Source organism: Daucus carota, chromosome 4 (assembly GCF_001625215.2).
Source record: "Daucus carota subsp. sativus chromosome 4, DH1 v3.0, whole genome shotgun sequence".
In the NCBI taxonomy this organism is placed as follows: Eukaryota; Viridiplantae; Streptophyta; class Magnoliopsida; order Apiales; family Apiaceae; genus Daucus; species Daucus carota.
The window spans coordinates 37158126-37183747 of record NC_030384.2 but is presented as its reverse complement, the minus strand read 5'-3'; the positions used below and the strand labels follow the sequence as shown (position 1 = coordinate 37183747).

Here is a 25622-nt window from a genome sequence, read left to right as displayed (position 1 = left end):
CTCTGCTTTATCTTTCCGTTTATCTTCTTGCATCTTTTTCTTATTTCTCGACATCGTTGACTTGAATTTTTTATGAGTTTTTATTCTCCATATATCAGTTGTCTGAATTTAACGGTTGTGTTAAACTCTTCTCCCGTCGCCTTAAAACTGGAGTAACTTATGTTACGATACAATATGATCCTGGTAAGCCCTCGTCTTAACACCTTGAGGTTTCAGAAGAATTGGTCGCTTAACATGGCTCTCATACCATGTTAAGTGACCAATCCTCCTAAAACCTCAAGGTGTTAGGAGGAGGGCTTATCAGGATCATATTGTATTGTATTCTAACAACTTATTCTATACTTTGGTTGATTTTTGCTATAAGGAAACTAGACTTGAAATCTGCTGAAGGCAGGCCTACATGAGGCCCTGTCATTGCAAAGTGGCTAGCAGATATAATCACAGATGATTTATATATAATCTTGTCCATTTTATCATGGAAATTGTCATTTATATTGATACTGAGGGGTATTAAAGAAACATGAGATTAATTATATTAAATTTTCTGACAAGTACATGCTTAATTGTAATTTGTACAACTAATCTTTACAATCTCCAGTGACCAGGTCTACCCCATAACTTACATGGGTATCTATATCTTTCTGAGGGCAAGTGTACATGATTTACCCTTACTGGATAGTTCCTGCTCAGGAGCAACAATTATAAACAACAATATCACAATTCAACTGATTAAGTAACATGGCAACATTTGAATCCAGATCTGATTTGTATTTGCTATCAGATTGCCTTTTGCCTTTGTTTTTTAAGTTCAAGAAAATACTGGCAATTCTAGGTGCCATCCACTCATCTGGTATCAAATTCTGATCATTCACGATTAGACATCGTATCATTTCCTGACTATACAGAATTCGACACCAAGTGGTATTCTTTTATATGCAAAAGAAAAATGTGCCTACTGTCGAAACTATCATCATGTGCTGTCCTCAATTCTTGAATAAACCCTGTGTCAGCTATAGGAGTCGAATGTTCACACTCAGGTAACCTGGGACTCGAGGAGATTGTGCATTTTATGGAATTAAATTAGTAGATTATATGGGGATTAGGGTTGGATTAAGGTCAGTAATCCAGATTTTTTGATTTGTTCTCAACTCTCAAGCTTATCCTATGTATATTTTTTAAGAATTGTTGCATCTGGTGCAGCTTCCTAGTGAAGCTGTAGGTACATGCTATGAATATAATATCTTACTCGATTAAATTTAATGTTCTGGTAGTAAATTAAAGTATAAGTCACATGAAATCCACGTCCCAATGTTTGATGTACATATATAATACTATGTTTTAGCAGGTGTGCCTTGTTATAGTTGTTAAACTGAAATGCCCATGGCTTGATTCTGAATCTTTCTATTTGTTGTTGCCAAGCAAATCTCAAGTCTTTTGATAGACCACCACATGTCCATATGGAACTGCGCCATCCCAGATTTCCTATCGATCTAATACTGTTCTTCTGAAGAGCCTTAAGCAATTCTCGCGATTCTCTTGATTATTTGTAACCGTTTGTCACATGGTATCAACAAATCTTCCTCCTATCCTCAGTGAACTGCAGCGAAATCGTACCTGTGATTTGAATTGTTATGGTGCTGAGAGAAGAGAGTGCTATGATGATTTGAGAGAGTATGAAAAGTATTCAGATTTATATAGTGGTTTCCACTATTAATGTATAAGATTTCTAGAGAAATGGTCATCTAACACCTTTTTAACCAAAAAGGCTAGAGCTGTGCATTAATCATTGTAGTTGCGGATTAATATCAAAGCCATCACTCATTTGGTTCAAATATATCTAATTAGTCACTCATTTTAAAATCGACTCAATTTAGTCTTGTTAGTAACTTTGTATCAAGGAAACCATCTGTCAGTGACTGAATTAATACAAAATTTTAACTTTTTAATGACTAAGTTGATATAAATTTTCAAATTGGTAATAAAATAACACTCTCATGTTTACTTTACCCCTACATCCTTCTGTTGCAAACATGCAACTTTCTTAAAACACCATTAACACAAAGTTCAACAGCTAATGAAGAAGAAGAGTTATTAGTGGCTTCATTTCTTCTTGAAGATACTAAACTAATCAGTAAGTTATTAAATTATTTAAACTAATGACCATCCAGGTATGAAACAGACAGCTAATCTTGTGGAGATTAACCAACTAGCCATTTTAGATTAAAGTTCCATGCATTCCTCTCTGTCACTTTGCGCAATGTGCATATCCATTTTATTAATACCACCACTATTAATGTAATTTTTTAAAATTTCTCAGCCCATAGGCTCGCCATGTGAATGTTTAGATCGGTTTCTGAGCCCCTTTCGCGGGGATATAAAAGTATATTCTGCATCTCTAGGATCTTTCCCAGCTTCCTGACTCTCTTGCATGCTTCCAGTTAGCTTTCCCATCCACTCATTGCTACATATATACAGCTACTACACACATGCACAAACCATAGAATAATGCCTTCACTTGATCATAATACACGAAATGTATATATAGTATCTACATGCCTAAGTGATCAATCAGGCTGCCTTAATTGCTTCACCTTCCTGATTATCACACTAATTAGTATTTGTCTACGTTATCAATTACAGTGACAATGCATTGGTTAAATATGCAGAGGTGGAAGGTATAGTACCTACATTGTCTTCATTTATTGAATTTGTTAACTGCTTATGATGGAATGAAGTATAAAGTTACTAATTATATTGTACATGTATGTAGAATGTTATATTTGAGAAAGGAAAATCCTCCTCAGTGTCAATAGGATGCACATCCTCTATGGGATGGAAGAAGAAGAAGAACATTCCAGAAGTTACCATTTTCGTTCCTGAATTGAGGGTTCCTGTTAGATCTGATGATCTTCAGAAGATCCTTAGAGGTGTACTTCCCACAGAGGTTGTTGACAAAATAAGCTGTCTGCGGAATCAGATTGTTTTGGTGGCAGAAGATACTGGTATGCTGTTTCAACTTTAGGTGAAAATCTGTGGTCTTTTAGGATTATTAGACTAAACAAAAGAGATCAAAGTCTTTAAGCACTTTCATGAGATTGTAACTTCTTGTAGGTGGATCTGCAATTCCTGACTTACAGCAAGCACTGGAGGAGTACTTGTCTCTTCTTGTAGGCGTCAACAGAAAAGGTTTGGCTCTCATAAGTCACAATTACATACAGTATTGGTATGGAAAAAGAATTTGTATACATGTTGCAAGTGTTACATAACTTCTGTAATTAACAGAAGAATGCGAGATCCAAAAACTGGTGGAATTCAAGTGGAAAAATTTATCAGATGGACGACAAGTAATGTTTCTACAAATTGCTCCAACTTTAATGTGTAATCACTTGATAATAATTTTGTTGTATGTTGATATGATTAAAATTATTAATGAGCAGGAAGTTTGTGTTCAAAACTGGTGGTTTGAGGTTTACTCTGTGATTCATATGATGGCCACATTGACATTGACCGAGGCAAATTCCATACTAATTTCCAAGGATCAGAGTACTGGTAGCGACAGGATTGTTTCATCGGGTATGTTATTTCTACTTATCAAGTAAATATCAACACTAAAGGAACTTAGATACTGCCTTACTACTGAAATTGCGACCTCACTGATAACTTTGTGCAACACCAGATAGTATGAGAAATGCTGTTGAATTATTGCTGAAGGCGGCAGGGTACTTGGAATTACTAATCCGGGATGTTCTGATACACCTACCACCAGATATTAGGTACAATCCTATATTTTTACAGGAAAAAGGACCATTTTACTGAAAAATAATATTTAATGGCCCTAAATTTTTTTTCCTGTAGAAATCCTTAAATTGTAATATATGTGATCAGGAGCAGGTTGCCAAACGATTTGAATGAGAGTACACTGGAGGCTATTATAGTTCAAGCACTGGCGCAGGTAGAATGTAACCATATGAACTTTTTTTTTTCGAGACAGAGTCATTTAACTTATATATACTGATTGCATTTTGGAATGACATATTCAGGGAACTGAAATGCAGCTTGGTTTAGCTGTTGAAAGCCGAAATGCAACTCTCTCTGTAAAAAGGAGACTGGCATGTGAACAACTGAGTTATTTAGGACAGGTATGTGGCTGTGTGGCAATAACTTACTTCTTAGCTAAGTATACAAAATCTGTCTCGAAGTTTATACTAGGTCCTTTAAAGTTCAAATATTCTGATTCCAATTCTGTTTTATTAGCCTAATATTTGTCCAAATATTCTGATCCTTAGGCTCATTGTTGCTTGTCAACAAGCAACAACAATCAAGGATACGGGAAGAAACATATGTTGTTCATCAAATGGAAATACCTAGAAGCAAAGGTGCATCATTACTCCCTTTGTCAGATTCATAAACTCGCCACCTTCTGCCTCTTAGCTCTAAACTCCTTACGGTTCATGTAACGTTTATCAGGCTGCAGCTTACTACTACAATGGTCTGATGCTTGACAAGGGCACTGAACCGGCCTCCCACATTTCCGCTGTTTGTTGTTTCCTTGCTGCTGAAAATCTTCTCGCTGAAAGCAAGAAGGCCTGTTTGAGCTTCTGCCTCGCTGTTCCTGTAACCAGGTACCTACTTGTTTGTTGCGTTTAATATAGATTTGTATGCACCGCGCTCATAACAATAATTCGTTCTCTACAGACCGCCTCCTATATGGGGTGCAATGAAGAATCTTAACAAAAAGATTCCAGAGATTGCATCAAGAAAGTCTCAGATGTATGGCTACCTAATGGAGCAGGAGAAGTAAGTAAATTAACTTGAACCATTCTCGATTATATAATCTGAGTGGATTATTAAGCCTCATTGATATACATTGAATAGGAATTTGATTAACACTCCATATTTGATGCAGGGGTCTACAAATCTTGCCTGATCTTCCTGAATTTCAGTTGTCGCTAAAACCAGAAGATTACCAATTGCCAGAGCCACATTTAGCATGGGATACTGAAAATATGGAAATCACTTGGCAAACCCCTAACGAGCAACTTGTATATAGTGAAGATGATATTGACATTAACTAAGTTTATGTATCTGCTGTATGTTTTACTTGCTTTTTTCTGTTTAAAGCTTACCAGCACCTAATCTCTCGATCGAGGTGACTGCATTCTTAAAATTGATATCAGTAAAACATGACAGAAAATGTGCTCATTGATTCTGCTTGTGCATAATGTAGCTTTGAACCAGCAAATAGTTACACCTTACTTTTTTTTTTTGACAAAATGCAAATTCACTCCATTAAATTAAAACAAGTCTAGTCGGGACAGATCCCCAACTGACAATGCAATCAGGTTAATAAACAATAAAACGAGCTAAACAAATAGCCGCATTGTTTCCAGACTGCTTAACACAATGAATCCAATGATTCTTGAAATTGAAAATGAATACAAAGGCTTCTCGAGTAGTCCAGCCTACATCAATCCCGAAAATGGTAGCTTCACAATTGACCTTCACAATAGCTCCATGGCTGTTGCGGTGTTCAGACGACTCAGTTGTAAAAACTAAGCAATGAGGAACAAGAATCCTCGAATAATGAACAACTATAATTTGTGAAAGGTGAGCACATGCGATCACCACCGTTCCAAGCATACCCCAGCTATCTACATGCCGGGAGCCAGCTATAGACATGCCGAAAGTATTAATGATGCGATAAACCAGATCTCCCAAAACTCCATCCCAATCATTCTCATTGATAATGCAGGAAGACATAACAACCACAAATATAACACCCAGAAATTGGGTACTAAATCAACACACGCCAAAAGGCGAGACGGAAAAACACAATCGGACCTTTGATTTCAAAAGATTCGATTTATTCAGAAAACAATCAAGTCCAAGCTCAAATCCGAAACAGATCTGAAAATAAAACTCGATTGGAATTTTCGAGGTTTAAGCAACACTCGATTTTATTGAAAAACAAAAAATAGGTAAATAGTGGAGAAGATGGGAGAGCGAAAATGATTTGGTGGAAGTAGAGGATGAAGGTGAAAAATGAAGAAGTGACGGCTAATTTTGGGAGTCGACCCTCAAAACCCTAATTTAGTTACACCTTACTTAACTGTAATGAAAGAAAACAAAATTTTAGCACACGGTTAAACGATAATAGCTCGAAAGAAAGTCCATTACAAGTGCTCATAACTTGAAATAAAGTAACAGATTAAACAAAAATCTTTTTTTTAATGAAAAAATTTGTTCGATTACAAGAAAATGGCAAGTCCTTTTTTCCTTTAAAATTTTCTAAATTTATCTGAGACTTTTTATTTTTACTCATTCATGCTTTTATTAAACTGAAAATTTTGAAAAAAAATTCAAAAATCCAAAAACAATTTCAAAATTTCAAAAGAAAGTTCAAAAATCCGGGGAAAAAAACTCACCTCCTTTTTTCCAATTTTTCAGATTGTTTTAAGATTTTTGAATTTTTTTAAAAAAATTCAATTTTTTTCCATATTTTTTAATTTCCGGTTAAGTAACTAACGAAACAACGGAGAGTGAAGCGTTTCAAAATTTTTAATGAATTTGTGATGTTTTTGAAGGGTTTTTTAATATATTGATTCAGTTGTAAGTTTTCAGTAACTACAATGACGAATTAAGCATTTTACTCCTTATCAATTATAGAAACGAGGCAACAGCTTATTTTGGGAAAAAAAGGGGATAGCTTTGTAGTCCAATGAAAAAGGAGCATGCACGTTGCCGTCAATTGTGAAGTCAGTGTTGGACTAAAAAAATAAGAGAACGAGATGAACAAGTAACCAATCTGCGGGGCGCTGCCAAATTGCCATTAATAGAGCATGCTATAATACAATTTTCATCTCACAATCTTGATTATAACATGAAAGAAATTATTGATTCATAATTTTCCTTTAAACAACTAGTTACAAACAAGTAGAATTAATATTAATATTTGGCGTGTGTGTACAGTTAATAACATACACAGAGACTTGTAGGACTATCTTACACGCGTGGACACTGATAATGGCCGGCGGCGTAAGCGTAGTTCCAGCTTCGGGTTACTATCCGGTGACTCTTCCCCGCGTTCTGCCGACGACGACAACTTTCCGGCGGAAGCGGAAGCTATTTATTTCAGCTACTGCAGAAATTAGTGCAAGAAACACGAGTAGTTCCCTGTCAAAAAGAGCAGGTGAGAAAAACGAGGAAATGGAGCGTCGGAGCTTCAAGGACTACTTAGAACACTCCAAACATTTCCTCACATCATCAGACGGTGGTCCGCCACGTTGGTTTTCCCCGTTGGAGTGCTCTTCTACACTCGAAAACTCTCCTCTTTTGCTCTCTTTACCAGGTTCCCTGTTTGAAACTCATCTTATATATTATAACGGCTCAATGACTCATTTAACGGTACGAAACTCTCGTTTTGAGGAGAACTGATCACTTGTCACGGGACAACATTTATTTTTATGTGTTTTTTGCATGCATACCTTATTATTCAGGGGTATAGTAATAATCAAAAAATGCAGGTCTTGATGGAGTTGGACTTGGACTTTCTTTGCAATATCAAAGACTTGGACAGTAAGTTCATTACCACTCTGGAGTCTGGAGTCTGGACGCTATAAATAAATTTTGTAAATTACCGTTTCCCAAGAATTTAAGAATAATATTGTCAAATGCTAGGATAAACTTCTAAAATTGACTACTTAGCATATGTGCGCATGAGCACACCATATAAAAAACCGTTATTTACATAGTATATGATTATGATTATTCTTGTTTCTTTTGTTCCTCTTAAGGATCTTTGATATATGGTGCTTGCATATTCCTGTTCATGACCGGACACCATTTCCAGGTTGTTTCCCATCTCTTTATTACATAAAGCATAACAGAGTCATTTTTTTGTCAGATTTTGTGACGATTAATGAGTAGGGTTATTATTGTCAGTTATGGGCCTTTCTGTGATATTGGTACCATATTAATAGGTCAAGATTTATCTCAGCTATCATTCAACAATGATAATGCTTCTTCGATCTCTTATTGCTCAGAATTGGTGAAACTGGTTGAAAGAACTGTTAGATTGGAGAACCAGCGCACGCCAGATAGGCCAATATATCTTGTCGGAGAATCTTTTGGTGGATGCTTAGCACTAGCCGTTGCTGCCTGTAACCCTGATATCGATCTCGTGTTGATTTTGGCTAATCCAGGTGAAGAGTTTGTTCTGCAATAACACTGTTATTAAGTGTTGAGGGCGACTCTGAATGTACTAATTGGGTATTTAACATTTTGTATAGTAATATTACAACTTGATAGTTCGGTCAAAAATGTTTGTTTTGACAGCTACATCACTTGGAGAGTCCCAACTTCCACCTCCTACACCTCCATTAGATGTAGTGCCTGACAACCTCCTTTCTGGCGTGCCATATTTGCTTAGCCTTATGACAGGTCTAACTCTGCTTTTATATTCTCAGCAAGCTGAATTAGTGAGTTACTTTTATATTATATTGGTTTGTTGTCAATTTCACTTAGTTTGTCCATGCACTACTATCGGGGAAAAAAACTTAAGCCATGAGATACCAGACTGTCTTACATGTCAAATAATTTGACTGTAGTTATGTGAGGTTACTAGACGTTAAGATGAAAGTGCTAGGCCATTTCTTCTTTAAATAAGGTTTGTTCACTGTCTGTCGATGACTGGGATATAATTGAGTTGTTAGAAATTCCATATTAATTGTGTTCCATTCTCACTAACAAGTAAATAGAGAAATTAAGAAAAGCTTTTCTTCCTTGATGTTCATTAGGTAACAAGTGTGCCATGTTCTTCTGAGGGTGAAAGAATTGATTAAAAAGATAATTGGATGTGTTGTTGTATCTTCTTCGGCTTCAGAGGATAATCACTAACTGTTTACTGTAAAATCAACTTCTGAACCTGATAAAACTGTTACACCTGCACACAGATAGTCCTTCAAAGCTGGTGATGGCTACTTTGGAGAAAAGACTTCCACTGCAACAGACAATCGGAGAAATGTCTGAAGGAGCCATATCATTATCATCATACCTCTCTGTATGATCTTGACACTGAGCAAGACTAATTGATCTAGCTATAATTAACTCCTTGTACTTGGCATATATTGTGAATTTTGATTATTTCTTTTAAATTGGTCATGCATAAGAGGATTAAACTTGTAAAATAGGTAGCACTCTGTTTTTGACGTGGATATGACACACAAGCCCCTTTTGTGGCTTGAAGTATTGCACTTATTTAGATTTTTCTTATAGTTATTTTTCAAATCTCATTTCTGCTCTTCCATTCTGATAGTACAAATTTGTTCAACACCAGGTCCTGTCAGATGTTTTATCTGCTAAAACACTTCTCTGGAAGGTGAAGCTGGTTAGCTCAGCAAGTGCATTTGCTAATTCACGTCTTCATGCTGTAAAAGCTCAGACATTAATACTCTCCAGGTCATTCCTCTAACACAATTCATACTCTATTGAATTTTGTAGTTAAAAAGTGTATTCATCAAAATCACCAGAACTTTTATGTTTACTAGAATTTAAATTTTACAAAAACCTGATTCAAATGTTTTCAAAGTTTCTATAGAAATAGCAGTAACCTGAATTCTGATTCGAATTCTGGTATAATGTCTTCAGTGGAAAGGATCGGCTACTACCAAGTCAAGAGGAAGCTGAAAGACTTAAGAAGATTCTGCCAATATGTGAGATTCGATGTTTTGATGACAGTGGTCATGCTCTTTTCTTGGTATGAGAGGTTTTCTCTTATTCTCTATATGTATAATAAGCATATACTTGAACTCAGTATGTCATGTTAACCCTTTTACATTGGATCTACATAATTGAACTCAGTATGTCATGTTACACGCATATAATTGACAGGCTATGATGTTATCAAATCCAACAGGAAAGTGCTATTGACTTGGTTACTATTATAATTGGGAGCAGTTTTTATCGCCGTCAAAGATACCGTGATTATGTATCAGATTATTTGCCCCCAAGTCCTTCCGAACTCAAGAAATTATATGAATCTACCAGGTAACTGATATCCGACACAATATCACAGCTGATGTGCTTATTTCTTATATTTGTCCTTGTTCTATTTTTTTTTTTTTTGCTAAATAGTCCTTGTTCTATTTAAATGCATTATATTAATGGGTTAATAGGCAAAAAGATCACTGAACTCATGGCCAACTTGCAATTGGGTCACTGAACTCAAAAAGTTTGCAAATAGATCACAGAACTAGATTTAACTTGCAGTCAACTCACTGAACTAATAAAAGGTTGCATTTAGGTCACAGCGCCGTTAAGTATGAGTTGACTTTAACGGAATCCGTTAAAAAATATAAAAAATAATAATAAAAAACTTTGAAAACAAATATGAAATTTCATTTTTCTTTGAAAAATTTTGAAAACTTAAAAAAAATCTGAAAATTTTAAAAAAATATGTAAGTTTATAAAAATATGGAAAAAATGTAAGAACTTCAAAAAATCTAAATTTTTTGAAATTTTAAAACTTCAAAAAAATATATGGAAATTTAGAAAAAATTCTGAAATTTTTTTAATTTCAAATATTAGGTATATTTTTTGAGTTTCGAGATTTTTTAAATTTTTTCAAAATTTTTGGATTTTTTTTAAAGTTTTTACATTTTTTCATATTTTTTAAAGTTTTTTCAAAATTTTCAGATTTTTTTTAAGTTTTAATAATTTTTTAAAAAACTGATTTTTTTTTATTTTTTTAACGGATTCCGTTAAAGTCAACTCATATTTAACGGCGCTGTGACCTAAATGCAACCTTTTATTAGTTCAGTGAGTTGACTGCAAGTTAAATCTAGTTTTGTGATCCATTTGCAAACTTTTTGAGTTCAGTGACCAAATTGCAAGTTGGCCATGAGTTCAGTGATCTTTTTGCCTATTAACCCTTATATTAATACTCTGATGATCACTCTAATGTTAGTAACTATTAGGAGAATTTGAAAAATCTTGAGTTTAAGTAGGATATACTTGAATTGATCTTATATTCTTTTGCGAATAATGATGAAAATCAGCTTCATAGAGAAGATTACTAGTCCAGTAAGGCTGTCAACATTAGAGAATGGGAAGATTGTGAGGGGCCTTGCAGGTATTCCATCCAAAGGCCCGGTCATATTAACTGGGAATCACATGATGTTGGGACTTGAACTATTACCTCTGGGAAGTCGCTTTTGGATTGACCATGATATACATCTCCGAGCAATAGCACATCCATTTATGTTCAAGAAGTTGCAAGAGAACATGCTTGATTTATCAGTATTTGATTTTATAAGAGTTATGGGTGCTGTTCCTGTATCACCAACCAACTTATACAGACTTTTGTCTCTAAATTCTCATGTCCTGCTCTATCCAGGAGGCCTTCGTGAGGCTTTTCATCGAAAGGTAAACTTTAAGCGACCTTTATGCTAGTTATAGAATACATGGCTGGGACATTCAATATCAACCCTAGTAGACCTTGGCCCTGAAGGAAATTTATGCAGGCATGAAAATTTTGATGGAGACCATAACCTTCTACATGCTAATGTTTAGTCTGATATCAGCATATAATAAATAAAAAACATGGTTAAAATGAAAGCATCAGAAAGAAAGAAATATATTCACCAGCTAACATGAAATCCAACTAAAAATCTTACTGAGTCAAACATAAATTATAGCTTTTCTTTTAATAGCCAACTAATATGAATATTGTTGAGTATGTCCCGTCTTCTTTTCCTTATTTACACAATTACACATATGCATGGTTAAAGAAATGGAATAAATGAGCATTTTGGACTAATGTTTTACTCTACATTTCTCAAGGGTGAGGAATACAAGTTATTTTGGCCAGAACAATCGGAGGTCATCAGGATGGCTGCTAGATTTGGAGCCAAAATTATACCATTTGGTGTTGTTGGAGAAGATGATGTTTCGCAAGTAAGCTGGTGAACTTTTAGAATTCATTTAGATTGCATTTGGGAACCTGTATTTTATTTGAAGTTTTGGATTCCAAATGACATGATTTGAGGTGTCATTTCAAATTCTCAGCTTTATACTAGTATCTGAATGTCTTGGATTTCAAATAAAATTCAAATCCAACTTTTTTTGTGTATCCAAACATGTCATTTGATCAAATCCTGGATTTCAAATGAAATCCAAGTTCCCAAACAGGCCATAAAATGCAGATTATAATCATGTTCATATGTGAAACGTACCTTAAAACAAGTTGCTGCCTTTTTGAAGATTGATTCTTTTGATGGCAATAAATTTATATATTTTTAAGCTTATCTTTATGAATTATGAGTGCTAGCAGTATGTCAAGAAACATTTTTTCATGATGTAGATTATGTTATAATTGGAAAAATGTGTCTGATACAAGTTCCAAAGAATGAGAACAAAGTTAGAATCACTGAACCCTGTCCTTTAGCAGCTCTACTGTTTGCTATGCAGCTGCTACATATATGATGTCAAATATTCAATAGATATAGATGCTGGGTGAGCACTGCATTCAGTTGAGTTCTCTATTCCTAATTAGATAATGTGATGAATGACAACTATATTTTCTCCTGCAGTTGCTTCTTGACTATGATGACCAAATTAAGATCCCCTTTCTTCGATCATATTATAAGGAATTCAATGAGTCTTTTAGAAAGTTGAGGTATGTTGTTCATTTCTTATATTCTGTACTCTTTTATTGTTTTCGATTGAAAAAAGGACCCAACTTCAAGTTTGGAACCGACAGTCAATATAACGGGTCATAGGAGTTTCTACTGCTGTTTTGGAAGACAAACGCCAGCTAAATTTCTTCTTCTTATTATTATTGATTTCGAACACCAGTTGGGACTGGAAGCGAGGCCCTAGGTTAGCCCTCCTAGTCCTGCCTGAGAGAGAAATCACATTTTCCAATCAAACAAGAGGAAAGGTTGACTAGAATTAATTCCATAATAAGCTGTAATCCTAAGGAGTAGAGTGGCCTAAAGTGGATAATAAGCTAAAATTCTGGATTTAATCTTCCTATCAATTTCAATATTTCTGTGCTATATAGAGGGACGGAGGGAGTATATTACCGTGCTTCTTGTCTTGATATAGTTTGATTTGTTGTCTTGTTTCTTTTCATGTTTATTCACTAAGAATGTAATATTTTTGGAAATGACAGAACTGACAGTCCAGGAGAGATTGCAAATCAAGACTTGCACCTTCCAATATTAGTACCAAAAGTTCCAGGGCGTTTTTACTTTTTATTTGGAAAGCCAATCGAAACAGAAGGTAAAGTTACCAAACAAACCTCAGAGGGACTTAAACTAGTCTTATATGTCTAACTCGCATCACGTATAACAAGCAATGAGGGTTCCTGGTCCGCTATGAAGTTATGTACACTTCTACCAAGTCCTCCGGCTGTTATGTCTAATTAGGACATACAAGTGTAACTCTGACATTGTCTTAAGATAGAGTCTTACCTGTAGCTAATTCTTATGTTTTAGACTGCCTGTTTTTCTATGTGTGTGACAGAAGTAGAACACATGCTGTTTTCTGCCTGATTGCTCACATCTCTCTGTAATTTATTATTTTTGGTGTAGGGAGGAAGCAAGAACTAAGGAGTAAAGAAAAATCAGATGAAGTGTATCTAGAGGTGAAGTCTGAGGTTGAAAACTGTCTTGCATATCTCAAGGAGAAGCGAAAAAAGGACCCTTACAGGAGTATACTAGCTCGGCAGGTTTATCAAGCAATACATGGCCCTGACGCTGAAGTCCCAACATTTTCACTTTGATCATATTCATCATCAAAGGTGAACTTTCCTTCCGCGTTAACACAAGCCTAGTGTAGATTGACTTTCCGGTTCTAGTGTATTAATTCATTGATATACTCATAGACATTCTTAAACCATCGTAGTGTAGAAACTTAACTATTAATCTAACTGTTTGCATGTATCCTCCCCGGGGACTGTAATTTTGTAGCACAACATTTGTGAGGTTGCCTCTGTTGAACATATCATTCCACTTGTACATACACTTTGTAACAGCTGGCACCTAGCTCGCAAGTTTGTTGAGAAAGTACAAGTGTAATAAACATATTTGCTCAAGGAAAAGTATTATCATGAATGGTATTGTTACTTGATATCATTCCATTGTTTCCTTTGAACAAAACTGCATTCATCAACACATATAATTACAAACTTTTAATTTCGAATCTCTTAAAAGGAATATGGATGTTCCAGGTGCATAACAATATTGTGGTAATTATGCATAGCATTGAGTCTACAATATTTTCGAGACTTATTTCCGATTAAATTGACGATAATGTGGATATTTAACGGAATCAGATTTGAGAGGTGTGTACTGCAGTGTATATTCTAGCAAAGAGATGTATACTGCAATTTTCATATATACACTAAAGTATTATTTTTGTTCCAAGTGCACTAGTTTAGGATATCATTTTGTACATCACTCTAACAAGAATTTTTATGCACAAATCTTATTATTAAAATATTAATCTATTTGAAATGTAATTGGGGAAAGAAGTGTAAAAAGAGAAGAAATAATAAAAATATTTTATTATTAAAATTAAAATAACACTTGAGTAAAGCAGTCTTGAAACTAAGGTAGATAAAATATGTTTTAACAATAAATTTTATTTTTATCAATTATTCCAAATTTTAATTTAGAATACTAAATTAGACACATGCCGGACTGTCACTCTCACAACTGAAGGAAACGAGACAACCTCTTTTTTCTGCTAACAAACTTGTTCAATTATAATAGTAATAAATTATACAAATGAGGCCACACTTTATTTATGAAAAAAAGTAGATAGTTTTGTTGTCAAAAGGAGCTGTCAATTGTGACTTTGTGAAGTGACTGGTGGGCTAGAAAAATAAAAAAAAGAAATGAAGGGGAAATTTGGTTGAATTTATTTTTGAAAAATACGAGGCTTTTTTAGAAAAAAAATATATTATTATAATTTTTTCTGAAATAAATTTTTATTAGTTTATTAAAAGAAATATCTCTTTGATATTTATGTTTATAAAAATTATAAATAAATATATATATTTTGAATAAAATAAAAATATATATTTTTTAAAAAGGAAATAAATCCTTAAATTTTGGGGTGAGAAAAGCTTTTCCGGTGGAACAAGTAACCAATCTGAGGGGCGCTGCCAAATTCCCATCAACAGAGTCTGCTGTGATGAACAATGATACATGCATAAGATTCAGATACAAAATTTTATAAAACCAAGATAATTAGGGAAAATAGATTTTTTTGCCACTCAACTTATAGTGTTTTTAGAAACTTACCACCCAACTAATTTTTTTATTCTTTTAGTCACTAATGTTAGGTTTGGTTTTATTTTTAGCCACCAATTTAGGTTTGGATTTGATTACCAGCATTATGATAATTTTTTTATCACTAAACTTATTGCGTTTTTAGAAACTAACCACTGAACTATAATTTTTTTATTTTACTCAGCTCTTTTTTTTTGTCACTGAATTTGATTATTAGCATTACATTTTATGTGTATCATTATTAAAATATAGTGGTAGTCGGTAATATTTTGATGATTTGATATATGTTTGTATTTTTATATGTAGTACTTTTTATGTCTTCATGGTCGCTTACCATGGATGATAAGAATTTTACGCGCATTATATGGCCTTTAAAAGATATGGTTTCATATATAACTTTATTTTTTTTCTTCCGAATGAAAATTCAGCGTTTGAATTTTTACACACAAAAATAAGTTATGAAACTATGTTTTATAAGAATCTTAAATACATGCTAAGCACTAGAGAAAATTTGTAAACTAATGAAAGGGACGGAGGGAGTAATAATAATATAAAATGATGCATTATATATAGAGGACAATTATCGAAAATTAAGTTTTCCTCTCTATTTATTTATCTCGAAAATTGTAATAAGATAAAGTTATTAAAATTTTTGAAGATAAATTTAAGAAAGATCTTAGACTGAGCTAGTCCATTGAAAGTTTAATAGCGAAAGATGATGCGTCATATCACTCAATTACACTTTATCTTATGAGAGAGGGTGAATTGTTTGAAGTCATTGATTTCATATTCATGATTTATTGAATTTTTAGAATCTAATTACTATTATTCCTGATTTTAATTTTTCATCGGCTCATTTTATATTACTATTGCTATATATAAGGATATAAACATACGACACATCATCAAAATATTAGATACTATCACTATGTATAAATGATGATACAAAAAATTATCATAATGCTAGTAATCAAATCCAAACCTAAGCTGGTGGCTAAAAACAAAACCAAACCTAACATTAGTGACTAAAAGAATAAAAAAATTAGTTGGGTGGTAAGTTTCTAAAAACACTATAAGTTGAGTGGCAAAAAAATCTATTTTCCCAGATAATTAAGATGAAATGTATTAATTAATAGTTTATGTGAATATAAAGACTCATTCTAATTAAAATTCATCACATATCATTTTATGAAAAATTTTGTACTAAATTTTATGTATGAACATTTTTTTACATGGAAGTTTTTGTACTCAATTTTATATATGAAATATTTTCCTGCTATAATACATTTTTCACTAATATTACATACACAAAATTCGATAAAAAAATAATGAAGTTGAGATATATTACCTAATGCTGTTTATTTATGTGATATTATTTTATAATGTTATTTTTGGTTGGGAAGAATTAAATAGAATTGAATGAAACTAGTAAAGTTACTTGCGATCGATAGAGATTAGAGGAAAGTTTTGAAAAAAAAAATTAAATTAGTGCAAAATCGTTATAATGAAATTCGAGAAGAAATTGAAAGAGTATGTGATATAACAAATGGGATGAAAATGATCGATCATAATATAGTTTATTTTTCATTTCATTCGTTCCGGATTATTTACCTCAATCATTGTTATCTCTAACGGAATGTGAGATGTAATATAATTTTTTTTTATTCTATTTATCTCAGAATCATTAACCCCAATTAAACATAATTCATTTTTCATTACGAATCATTCACCTCAATTAAATTAAATATAATTCATTTTTCATTACGGGGGCATCATTCATCTCAATCACAGACATAACGTAAAAGATTTTGTAAGTACTACTATATATAAAGCATTTTTTCTGAAGATATGGCGTGTGTATAGTTAATAACATACAGACAGACTTGCAGGACGATTTTACACGCGTAAACACTGATAATGGCCGGCGGCGTAAGTGTAGTTCCAGCTTCAGGTTACTATCCGGTTAGTCTTCCCCGCGTTCTGCCGACGACAACAACTTTCCGGCGGAAGCGGAAGCTATCTATTTCAGCTACTAAAGAAATTAGTGCAAGAAACACGACTAGTTCCCTGTCCAAAAAAGCAGGTGATAAAAACGAGGAAATGGAGCGTCGGAGCTTCAAGGACTACTTGGAACACTCCAAACATTTGCTGACATCATCAGACGGTGGTCCGCCACGTTGGTTTTCCCCGTTGGAGTGCTCTTCCACACCGGAAAACTCTCCTCTCTTGCTCTCTTTACCAGGTTCCCTATTTTAAATATTTTATAACGTGTCTATGACTTGTTTAATTTAACCATATGAAACGCTCGTTTCTAGGAGAACTGATCACTTGTCGCGGGACGAAAATTTATTTGTGTGTTTTTCGCATGGATAAATTATTACTTAAGTGTTCATTCCATCTAAAACCTTAAGGTGTTAGATGAGGCCTCTTTATGGATTTTATACTTATATTTTAACATATACGAGTAGTAATAAATTTAACATTGCAGGTCTTGATGGAGTTGGACTTGGACTTTCTTTGCAATATCAAAGACTTGGACAGTAAGTTCATTAGCACTCTGGACGCTATCTAAATTTTGTAATTTACCATTTGGCAATTTAAGAATGATATTGCAAAATGCTAACAGTTACTATACTTGTATAATTGTTTATATGGTATATGATTATGATTATGTTTATTCTTGTTTCTTTTGTTCCTCTTAAGGATCTTTAATATATGGTGCTTGCATATTCCTATTGATGACCGGACACCATTTCCAGGTCGTTTCCCATCTCTTTATTACATAAGCATAACAGAGTCATTTTTTTTTTGTCAAATTTTGTGATGATTAATGAGTAGGCTTATTATAGTCATTTAAGGACCTTTCTGTGATATTGGTACCCTGTTAGTAGTTCCAGATATACCTCAGCCATTCAACACTAATATTCTACTTCTTCGATCTCTTATTGATCAGAATTGGTGAAACTGGTTGAAAGAACTGTTAGATTGGAGAACCAACGCACGCCAAATAGGCCAATATATCTTGTCGGAGAATCTTTTGGTGGATGCTTAGCACTAGCTGTTGCTGCCTGTAACCATGATATCGATCTCGTGTTGATTTTGGCTAATCCAGGTGAGGAGTATGTTCAACAATAACACTGTTAAGTGTTGAGGGCGACTCTGAATGTACTGGTCGGATATTTAACATTTTGTATAGTGATATTCATTCTTGATACTTCTGTCAAAAATGTTTGTTTTGACAGCTACATCATTTGGAGAGTCCCAGTTTCAACTTCCTACACCTCCATTAGATTTAATGCCTGACAACCTCCTTTCTGGCGTGCCATATTTGCTGAGCCTTTTGACAGGTCTAACTCTGGTTTTAGATTCCCAACAAGCTGAGTCATTGAGTTATTTTTTTATTATATTGGTTTCTTGTCGAATTCACGTAGTTACTCCGTGCATTACTATCGGGCAAAAACAACTGTAGCCATGAGATACCATACTGTCTTACATGTCAAATAATTTGACTGTAGTTATCTGAGGTTACTAAACATTAGGATGAAAGTTCTAGGCCGTTTGTTCTTTGTATTAGGTTTGTTCATGTCTGTAGATGACTGGGATATAATTGAGTTGTTATCAATTCCATATAAATTGTGTTCCATTCTCTCTAACAAGTAAAAAGAGAAATTAAGATAAGCTTTTCTTCCTTGATGTTCATTAGGTAAAAAGTGTGCCATATTCTTCTGAGGGTGAAAGTATTGATCAAAAAGATAATTACATATGTTGTATCTTCTTCGGCTTAAGAGGGTAGTCACTAACTGTTTACTGTAAAATAAACTTGTAAACCTGATGAAGCTGTTATGCCTACACACAGATAGTCCTTCAAAGCTGGTGATGGCTACTTTGGAGAAAAGGCTTCCACTGCAACAAACAATCGGAGAAATGTCTCAAGGAGCCATATCATTATCATCATACCTCTCTGTATGATCTAGATACTGAGCAAGACTAGTTTATCTAGCTATAATTAGTTCCTTGTTCTTGGCATATATTGTAAATTTTGATTATCTTTGAAGTTGGTCATGGATTAAACTTGTACAATTGGTAGCACTCTATTTTTGAGGTGGATATGACACTCAAGCCCCTGTTATGAAGCTTGAAGTATTACACTTATTTAGGTTTTCCTTGCAGTTATATTTTAACTTTCTTTTCTGCTCTTCCATTCTGATGTACAAGTTTGTTCAACACCAGGTCATGTCAGATGTTTTATCTGATAAGACGCTTCTTTGGAAGCTGAAGCTGCTTAGCTCAGCAAGTGCATTTGCTAATTCACGTCTTCATGCTGTAAAAGCTCAGACACTAATACTCTCCAGGTCATTCTTCCACCACAATTTATCCTCTATTGCATTTTGTAGTTAAAAATGTATTCATCAAAATCACCAGAACTTTTATGTTTACTAGGATTTAAATTTTACAAAAACCTATACAAATGTTTGCCAAGTTTCTATAGAAAAGCAGTAACCTGAATTCTGATTCATTCTGGTATAATGTCTTCAGTGGAAAGGATCGGTTACTACCGAGTCGAGAGGAAGCTGAAAGACTTAAGAAGATTCTGCCAATATGTGAGATTCGATGTTTTGATGACAGTGGTCATGCTCTTTTCTTGGTATGAGAAGTTTTCTCTTATGCTCTATATGTATAAGCAATTATAGGCTGAAGCATTGCACTTTTTGATGTTTTAACTAAAGAAAGACCTGCCAATAACATATTCATGGGTCTCAATTCATTTTATTACTGATTTTTAAGATCAATTTGCAGTTTAACCTAATCCATTTTATTACTGTCTCTATGATAATTTTCCAACTCCCTGTCTCTATATTTGACACGTCTGTGTCTATTCTTATCTTACTCGGTTTTTGGTGACATGATATTCATATACTCTCTTGTGTCTATACTTCCGAGAAGCACCAAGTCTAACGATCAATAAATTAATATCTGATTATTTAAATTTTGTATATGCATGAAGCAGCGCGTGTTACTTGCTACCAGGTCATCCTATTTATCTGCTTCTGTTCTCCGAGTGATCTCTTTTACAGTCCGTAGTTATTGCTAAACCTTGAAAAGTTGTATGATGTCTTGTGCTTCACGTGTCAACTTGCTTATCTATCCAGTTGATATGAATATCTGCAACGCCACACTACAAGGTGGTTCTAAAAAATTGCTAACTGTTCAGATAAGTGTATTGGGAATTAAACCTTTAATATAGATAGAGAAACAATAGGCACTGTTTATAAGTACATCTTAAAAAGTAGACATCTTACTAAACCAATGCATGAGAAGTTGCAGATGCTTAGTTTGTAGACAAATACTCTTGCTACAATCACACATTGCTAGACTGGTAAAATTGATTCTAAGCCATGGACATGTGGATTTTCCAATAATAGTAACTGATAGCTGTATATAAAATTATAGATTGTTGTCCTGAGGGAGTTAAAAGCTTCATATTGAAGCTTTAGTATCTAATGTTTAAATGCAAACATTCTCTAGGCACGACAAATAATGTGTGTCAAATTATCCCAAGAATCCAAGTGAGTGTGTCTGCCTATAACACGTGAACTTACCCCTTTTACATTGGATCAACATAATTGAACTCAGTATGTAATCCTACACAGCATAAAATTGACAGACTATGATGTTACCATATCCAACAGGAAAGTGCTCTTGACTTGGTTACTATTATAATGGGGTGCAGTTTTTATCGCCGTCAAAGATACCATGATTATGTATCAGATTATTTGCCCCCAAGTCCTTCCAAATTCAAGAAATTATATGAATCTACCAGGTAACTGATATCTGACACAATATCACAGATGATGGCTTTTTTGTTATATTTTTTCTTGTTCTATTTAAATGCATTATATCGACACTCTGATAATCACTCTAATGTTAGTAACTATTAGGGGACTTTGAGAAATCTTGAGTTTAAGTAGGATATACTTGAGTTTATCTTATATTCTTTTGCACATAATGATGAAAATCAGCTTCATAGAGAAGTTTACTAGTCCAGTAATGCTGTCAACATTAGAAAATGGGAAGATTGTGAGGGGCCTTGCAGGTATTCCATCCAAAGGCCCGGTCATATTAATTGGGTATCACATGATGGTGGGACTTGAACTATTACCTCTGGAAAATCGCTTTTGGATTGACCATGGTATACATGTCCGAGCAATAGCACATCCATTTATGTTCAAGAAGTTGCAAGAGAACATGCTTGATTTATCAGTATTTGATTATATAAGAGTTATGGGTGCTGTTCCAGTATCACCAATCAACTTATACAGACTTTTGTCTTTAAATTCTCATGTCCTGCTCTATCCAGGAGGCATTCGTGAGGCTTTTCATCGGAAGGTAAACTTTAAGACAGTTCCGTACTTCATTGCCCTCATGGATGATTGATCTTTATCCTAGTTTACAAATATAGAAGAACAAATTAGCTTGTATCCCTCCTTTTTTTTGGAGAAGAACAGTGACTTGGTAAGCGACCTTTATGCTAGTTATAGAAATCATGGATGGGACATCATTATCAACCCCAGTAGACCTTGTCACCTTGGCCCTGAAGGATATAATAAATAAAAAAAACATGGTTAAAATGAAATCCAACTAAAAATCTTACTGAATTCAACATAAATTTGTAGCTTTTCTTTCAATGGCCAACTATAACTAATATGAATATTGTTGAGTATGCCCCACCTTCTTTTTCTTATTTACACAATTACACATATGCATGATTTTAGAAATGGACTAAATCAGTGAGTCTTAAAATTTATCATTAAGATATCTAAGTTGTTGTATCTTAATAAATTAAATTATACAATGAACATTTTGGACTAATGTTTTACTCTACATTTCTCAAGGGTGAGGAATACAAGTTATTTTGGCCAGAACAATCGGAGTTTATCAGGATGGCTGCTAGATTTGGAGCCAAAATTATACCATTTGGTGTTGTTGGAGAAGATGATGTTTCACAAGTAAGCTAGTGAACTTTTAGAATTCAATTATGCAGATTATAATCAGTTCATATGTGAACCGTACCTTAAAACAAGTTGCTGCCTTTTTGAAGATTGATTCTTTTGATGGCAATAAATATATATATTATTAAGCTTATGTTTATAAAATATGAGCGCATTATGCCAAGAAACATTTTTCGATGATGTAGATAATTATGTTATAATCGGAAAAATGTGTGTGATACAAGTTCAAAAGAATGAGACCAAAGTTAGAATCACTGAACCCTGTCCTTTAGCAGCTCTACTGTTTGCTATGCAGCTGCTACATATATGATGTCAAATATTCAATAGATATAGAACCTGGGTGAGCATTGCATTCAGTTGAGTTCTCTATTCCTAATTAGATAATGTGATGAATGACAACTATATTTTCTCATGCAGTTGCTTCTTGACTATGATGACCAAATTAAGATCCCCTTTCTTCAATCATTTTATGAGGAATTCAATGAGTCTTTTAGAAAGTTGAGGTATGTTTTTCAATTCTAATATTTTGTACTCTTTTATTGTTTTCGATTGAAAAAAGGACACAACTTCATATTTGGAACCGACAGTCAATGTAACCAGTCATAGTAGTTTCTACTGCTTTTTCGGAAGACAAAAGCCAGCTAAATTTCTTTCTTTCTTTCTTTTTTATTATTATTGATTTCGAACACCAGTTGGGATTGGAACCGAGGCCCTAGGTTAGCCGTCCTAGTCTTGCCTGAAAGCGAAACCACATTTTCTAATTTAACAAAAGGAAAGGTTGACTAGAATTAATTTCATAATAAGCTTAAATCCCAAGGATTGGCCTAAAGTGGATAATAAGCTATATTTCTGGATTTAATCTTTCTATAAATTTCTATATTTCTGTGCTTTATATGAGGGCCGTCTAAGTAAACATAGTAGCAGACTAGTAAGAAAACTCTTTATCGGAAAACTTAACATATAGCAAAAAATAAGTAAACATAGTAGCAGACTAGTAAGAAAATTCTTATTGGAAAAATTAGTTCAGAGGATTAATTGCTAAACTTATGTAGTAAAGGTTGATCATTGTCCTTTTTGTTTTTTAATACTGTGCTGCTGCCATGTAATATTATAATATATCATACTGTGCTTCTTGATATAGTTTGATTTGTTGTCATGTTTTTTTTCATGTTTGTTCACTAATAATAATATTCTCGAGATCACAGGACTGACAGTCCAGGAGAGATTGCAAATCAAGTCTTGCACCTTCCAATATTGGTACCAAAAGTTCCAGGGCGTTTTTACTTTTTATTTGGAAAGCCAATCGAAACAGAAGGTAAAGTTACCAAACAAACCTCAGAGTGACCAAACGTAAACTAGTCTTGTATGTCTAACTTGCATCACGTTCATATATAACAAGCAATGAGCTTCCCTGGTTTACTATGAAGTTATGTACACTTCTACCAAGTCCTCCAGCTCTTTATATCTAATTAGGACAGAAAAAGTGTTGAATGAAAAATCTAGCATTGAACTATGAATATATGATAGCAGAGCCTTTGTTACGAGGTAAATGTAAAGCAGCAGATACTTAATAATGCAAATAGTATGAGATGTGGCAAGGGTCTAATTTTCTATGTGCAAAATAAAATTGGATGCCCATGGCAAGGTGAAATTTATATTGGTAGACAAGCTTGACTAGCTGAGTGGATTTGTGTTTACATGGAATAATTTCAGTTTCATCATGGATGTCATCTGGAGAGGTTAGAATCTGATATTGTTTCTGATAAGTTGTATTACTGTATATGTTCATCTTCATGAGAACAACTGAGTGACTCTAGCTTGGCAGAGGTATTTGTTCCCTGTAGTCTCGGGTATCGCATTACAGACATCATTATGTATTGAATTCTGGAAAATCAAGGCTTGCCCCCCTTTGTTTAATTAAGCGGAATAATCCAAAACCTTTACGCATTGGGTAGACCATTAGTATAGCTTCTGTGGTTGAAAAGACTTGAATCCAAGCTAAATCCTTTTTTTGTACTTAATCTGTAAACCAATATAAGAGTAACTCTGACATTGTCTTAAGATAGAGTCTTACGTGTAGCTAATGCTTATGATTTAAATTAGACTGCCTGTTTTTTTATTGTGTGTGACAGAAGTAGAACACACGCTGTTTTCAGCCTGATATACAATGAATTTGGAGTGCAAAATAAGTGTACTAGTACCCCTGATTGCTCACATTCTCTCTCCCTCTGTTTTTTTTGGTGTAGGGAGGAAGCAAGAACTAAGGAGTAAAGAAAAATCAGGTGAAGTGTATCTAGAGGTGAAGTCTGAGGTTGAAAACTGTCTTGCATATCTCAAGGAGAAGCGAGAAAAGGACCCTTATAGGAGTATACTAGCTCGGCAAGTTTATCAAACAATACATGGCCCTGATGCTGAAGTCCCCACATTTTCACTTTGATCATATTCATCATCGAAGGTGAACTTTCCTTCCGCGTAACACAAGCCTGGTGTAGATTGACTACCCGATTCTAGTGTATTAAATCATTGTTATACAAACAGTTAGATTCTATTAATCTTAACTTTTTGTATGTATCCTCATTCCTCCCCCTGACTGTAATTTTGTAGTACAAAATTTGTGAGGTTGCCTCTTTTGAACACATCATTCCACTTGTACACTTTGTAACAGCCGGCACACAACTGGCACCTAGCTGGCATGTTTGTTGTAAAATTACAAGCGTAAACAAACATAGTTGCTCAAGGAATTTCCAAGTCTTTTAACTGTATTATTTAATCTTTGAATAAAAATATGTGATTGACATTTTAATTAAAAAGAAAATTTTTTAAAATTAATAACATAGTCAAAAGAATTTAGAATTGCGTGACAAAAAATAAAACAACCTATATTTTAAAATAGGAAATAAAAAATATTCACACCAGGATCGGAAATGAATACTTGTAAACTCAGGTTACCACTTTAATGATTTTAGAGATAAAGTCACATAAAATAAAATTTTATAATCTTAACCATAAGTATAAATAAAATTTATCTACTCATTTTTCCATGTAATTCACATTTGCAGACATGTTAACTGAATATGTATATGAGAAAAACATATATTTAACTTATATGCTATATACTCGTTTAGCTATGGACCGCGACCCTTATAAAATATTTCAGTTAATGAGAAATTTCCTCTGTTATTTTTGTAAAAATTTTGTCTCAAAATATTTGTCTATTTCTCTTCCAGAAACACTTTCTCATTCTTTTGTAAAAAAAGTTCTTGGATTATATTTACGATACTTTACTAATATATGGAGCATATAATTCAATTTAATT

General features: G+C 33.8%; 3 protein-coding genes across 3 annotated transcripts; all 3 read left to right on the top strand.

The window, feature by feature from the left end:
- Nucleotides 1-306: 306 nt before the first annotated feature.
- Nucleotides 307-5243, top strand: LOC108218353 (uncharacterized). Its single transcript, XM_017391268.2, has 12 exons — nt 307-2675; nt 2771-3002; nt 3112-3186; nt 3283-3344; nt 3438-3573; nt 3677-3773; nt 3886-3952; nt 4041-4139; nt 4287-4376; nt 4468-4622; nt 4696-4797; nt 4907-5243. Exons 1-12 carry the CDS (start codon nt 2646-2648, stop codon nt 5073-5075), a joined length of 1314 nt encoding a protein of 437 aa, XP_017246757.1. The 5' UTR covers nt 307-2645; the 3' UTR covers nt 5076-5243.
- A 1673-nt stretch (nt 5244-6916) lies between these two features.
- On the top strand, nt 6917-14135 carry LOC108218874 (phytyl ester synthase 1, chloroplastic-like). The gene is made up of 14 exons (XM_017392023.2): nt 6917-7348; nt 7524-7575; nt 7794-7849; nt 8043-8201; nt 8335-8439; nt 8952-9058; nt 9335-9456; nt 9646-9754; nt 9914-10044; nt 11055-11421; nt 11839-11952; nt 12588-12673; nt 13172-13281; nt 13593-14135. The coding sequence occupies exons 1-14, from the start codon at nt 7024-7026 to the stop codon at nt 13781-13783; spliced, it is 2034 nt and encodes a 677-aa protein (XP_017247512.2). The 5' UTR covers nt 6917-7023; the 3' UTR covers nt 13784-14135.
- Nucleotides 14136-17125: 2990 nt separating this feature from the next.
- LOC108218875 (phytyl ester synthase 1, chloroplastic-like) lies at nt 17126-25046 on the top strand. The gene is made up of 14 exons (XM_017392025.2): nt 17126-17538; nt 17785-17836; nt 18000-18055; nt 18250-18408; nt 18539-18643; nt 19153-19259; nt 19527-19648; nt 19833-19941; nt 20987-21117; nt 21317-21683; nt 22190-22303; nt 22724-22809; nt 23512-23621; nt 24553-25046. Exons 1-14 carry the CDS (start codon nt 17214-17216, stop codon nt 24741-24743), a joined length of 2034 nt encoding a protein of 677 aa, XP_017247514.2. The 5' UTR covers nt 17126-17213; the 3' UTR covers nt 24744-25046.
- The last annotated feature ends 576 nt before the right edge of the window (nt 25047-25622 follow it).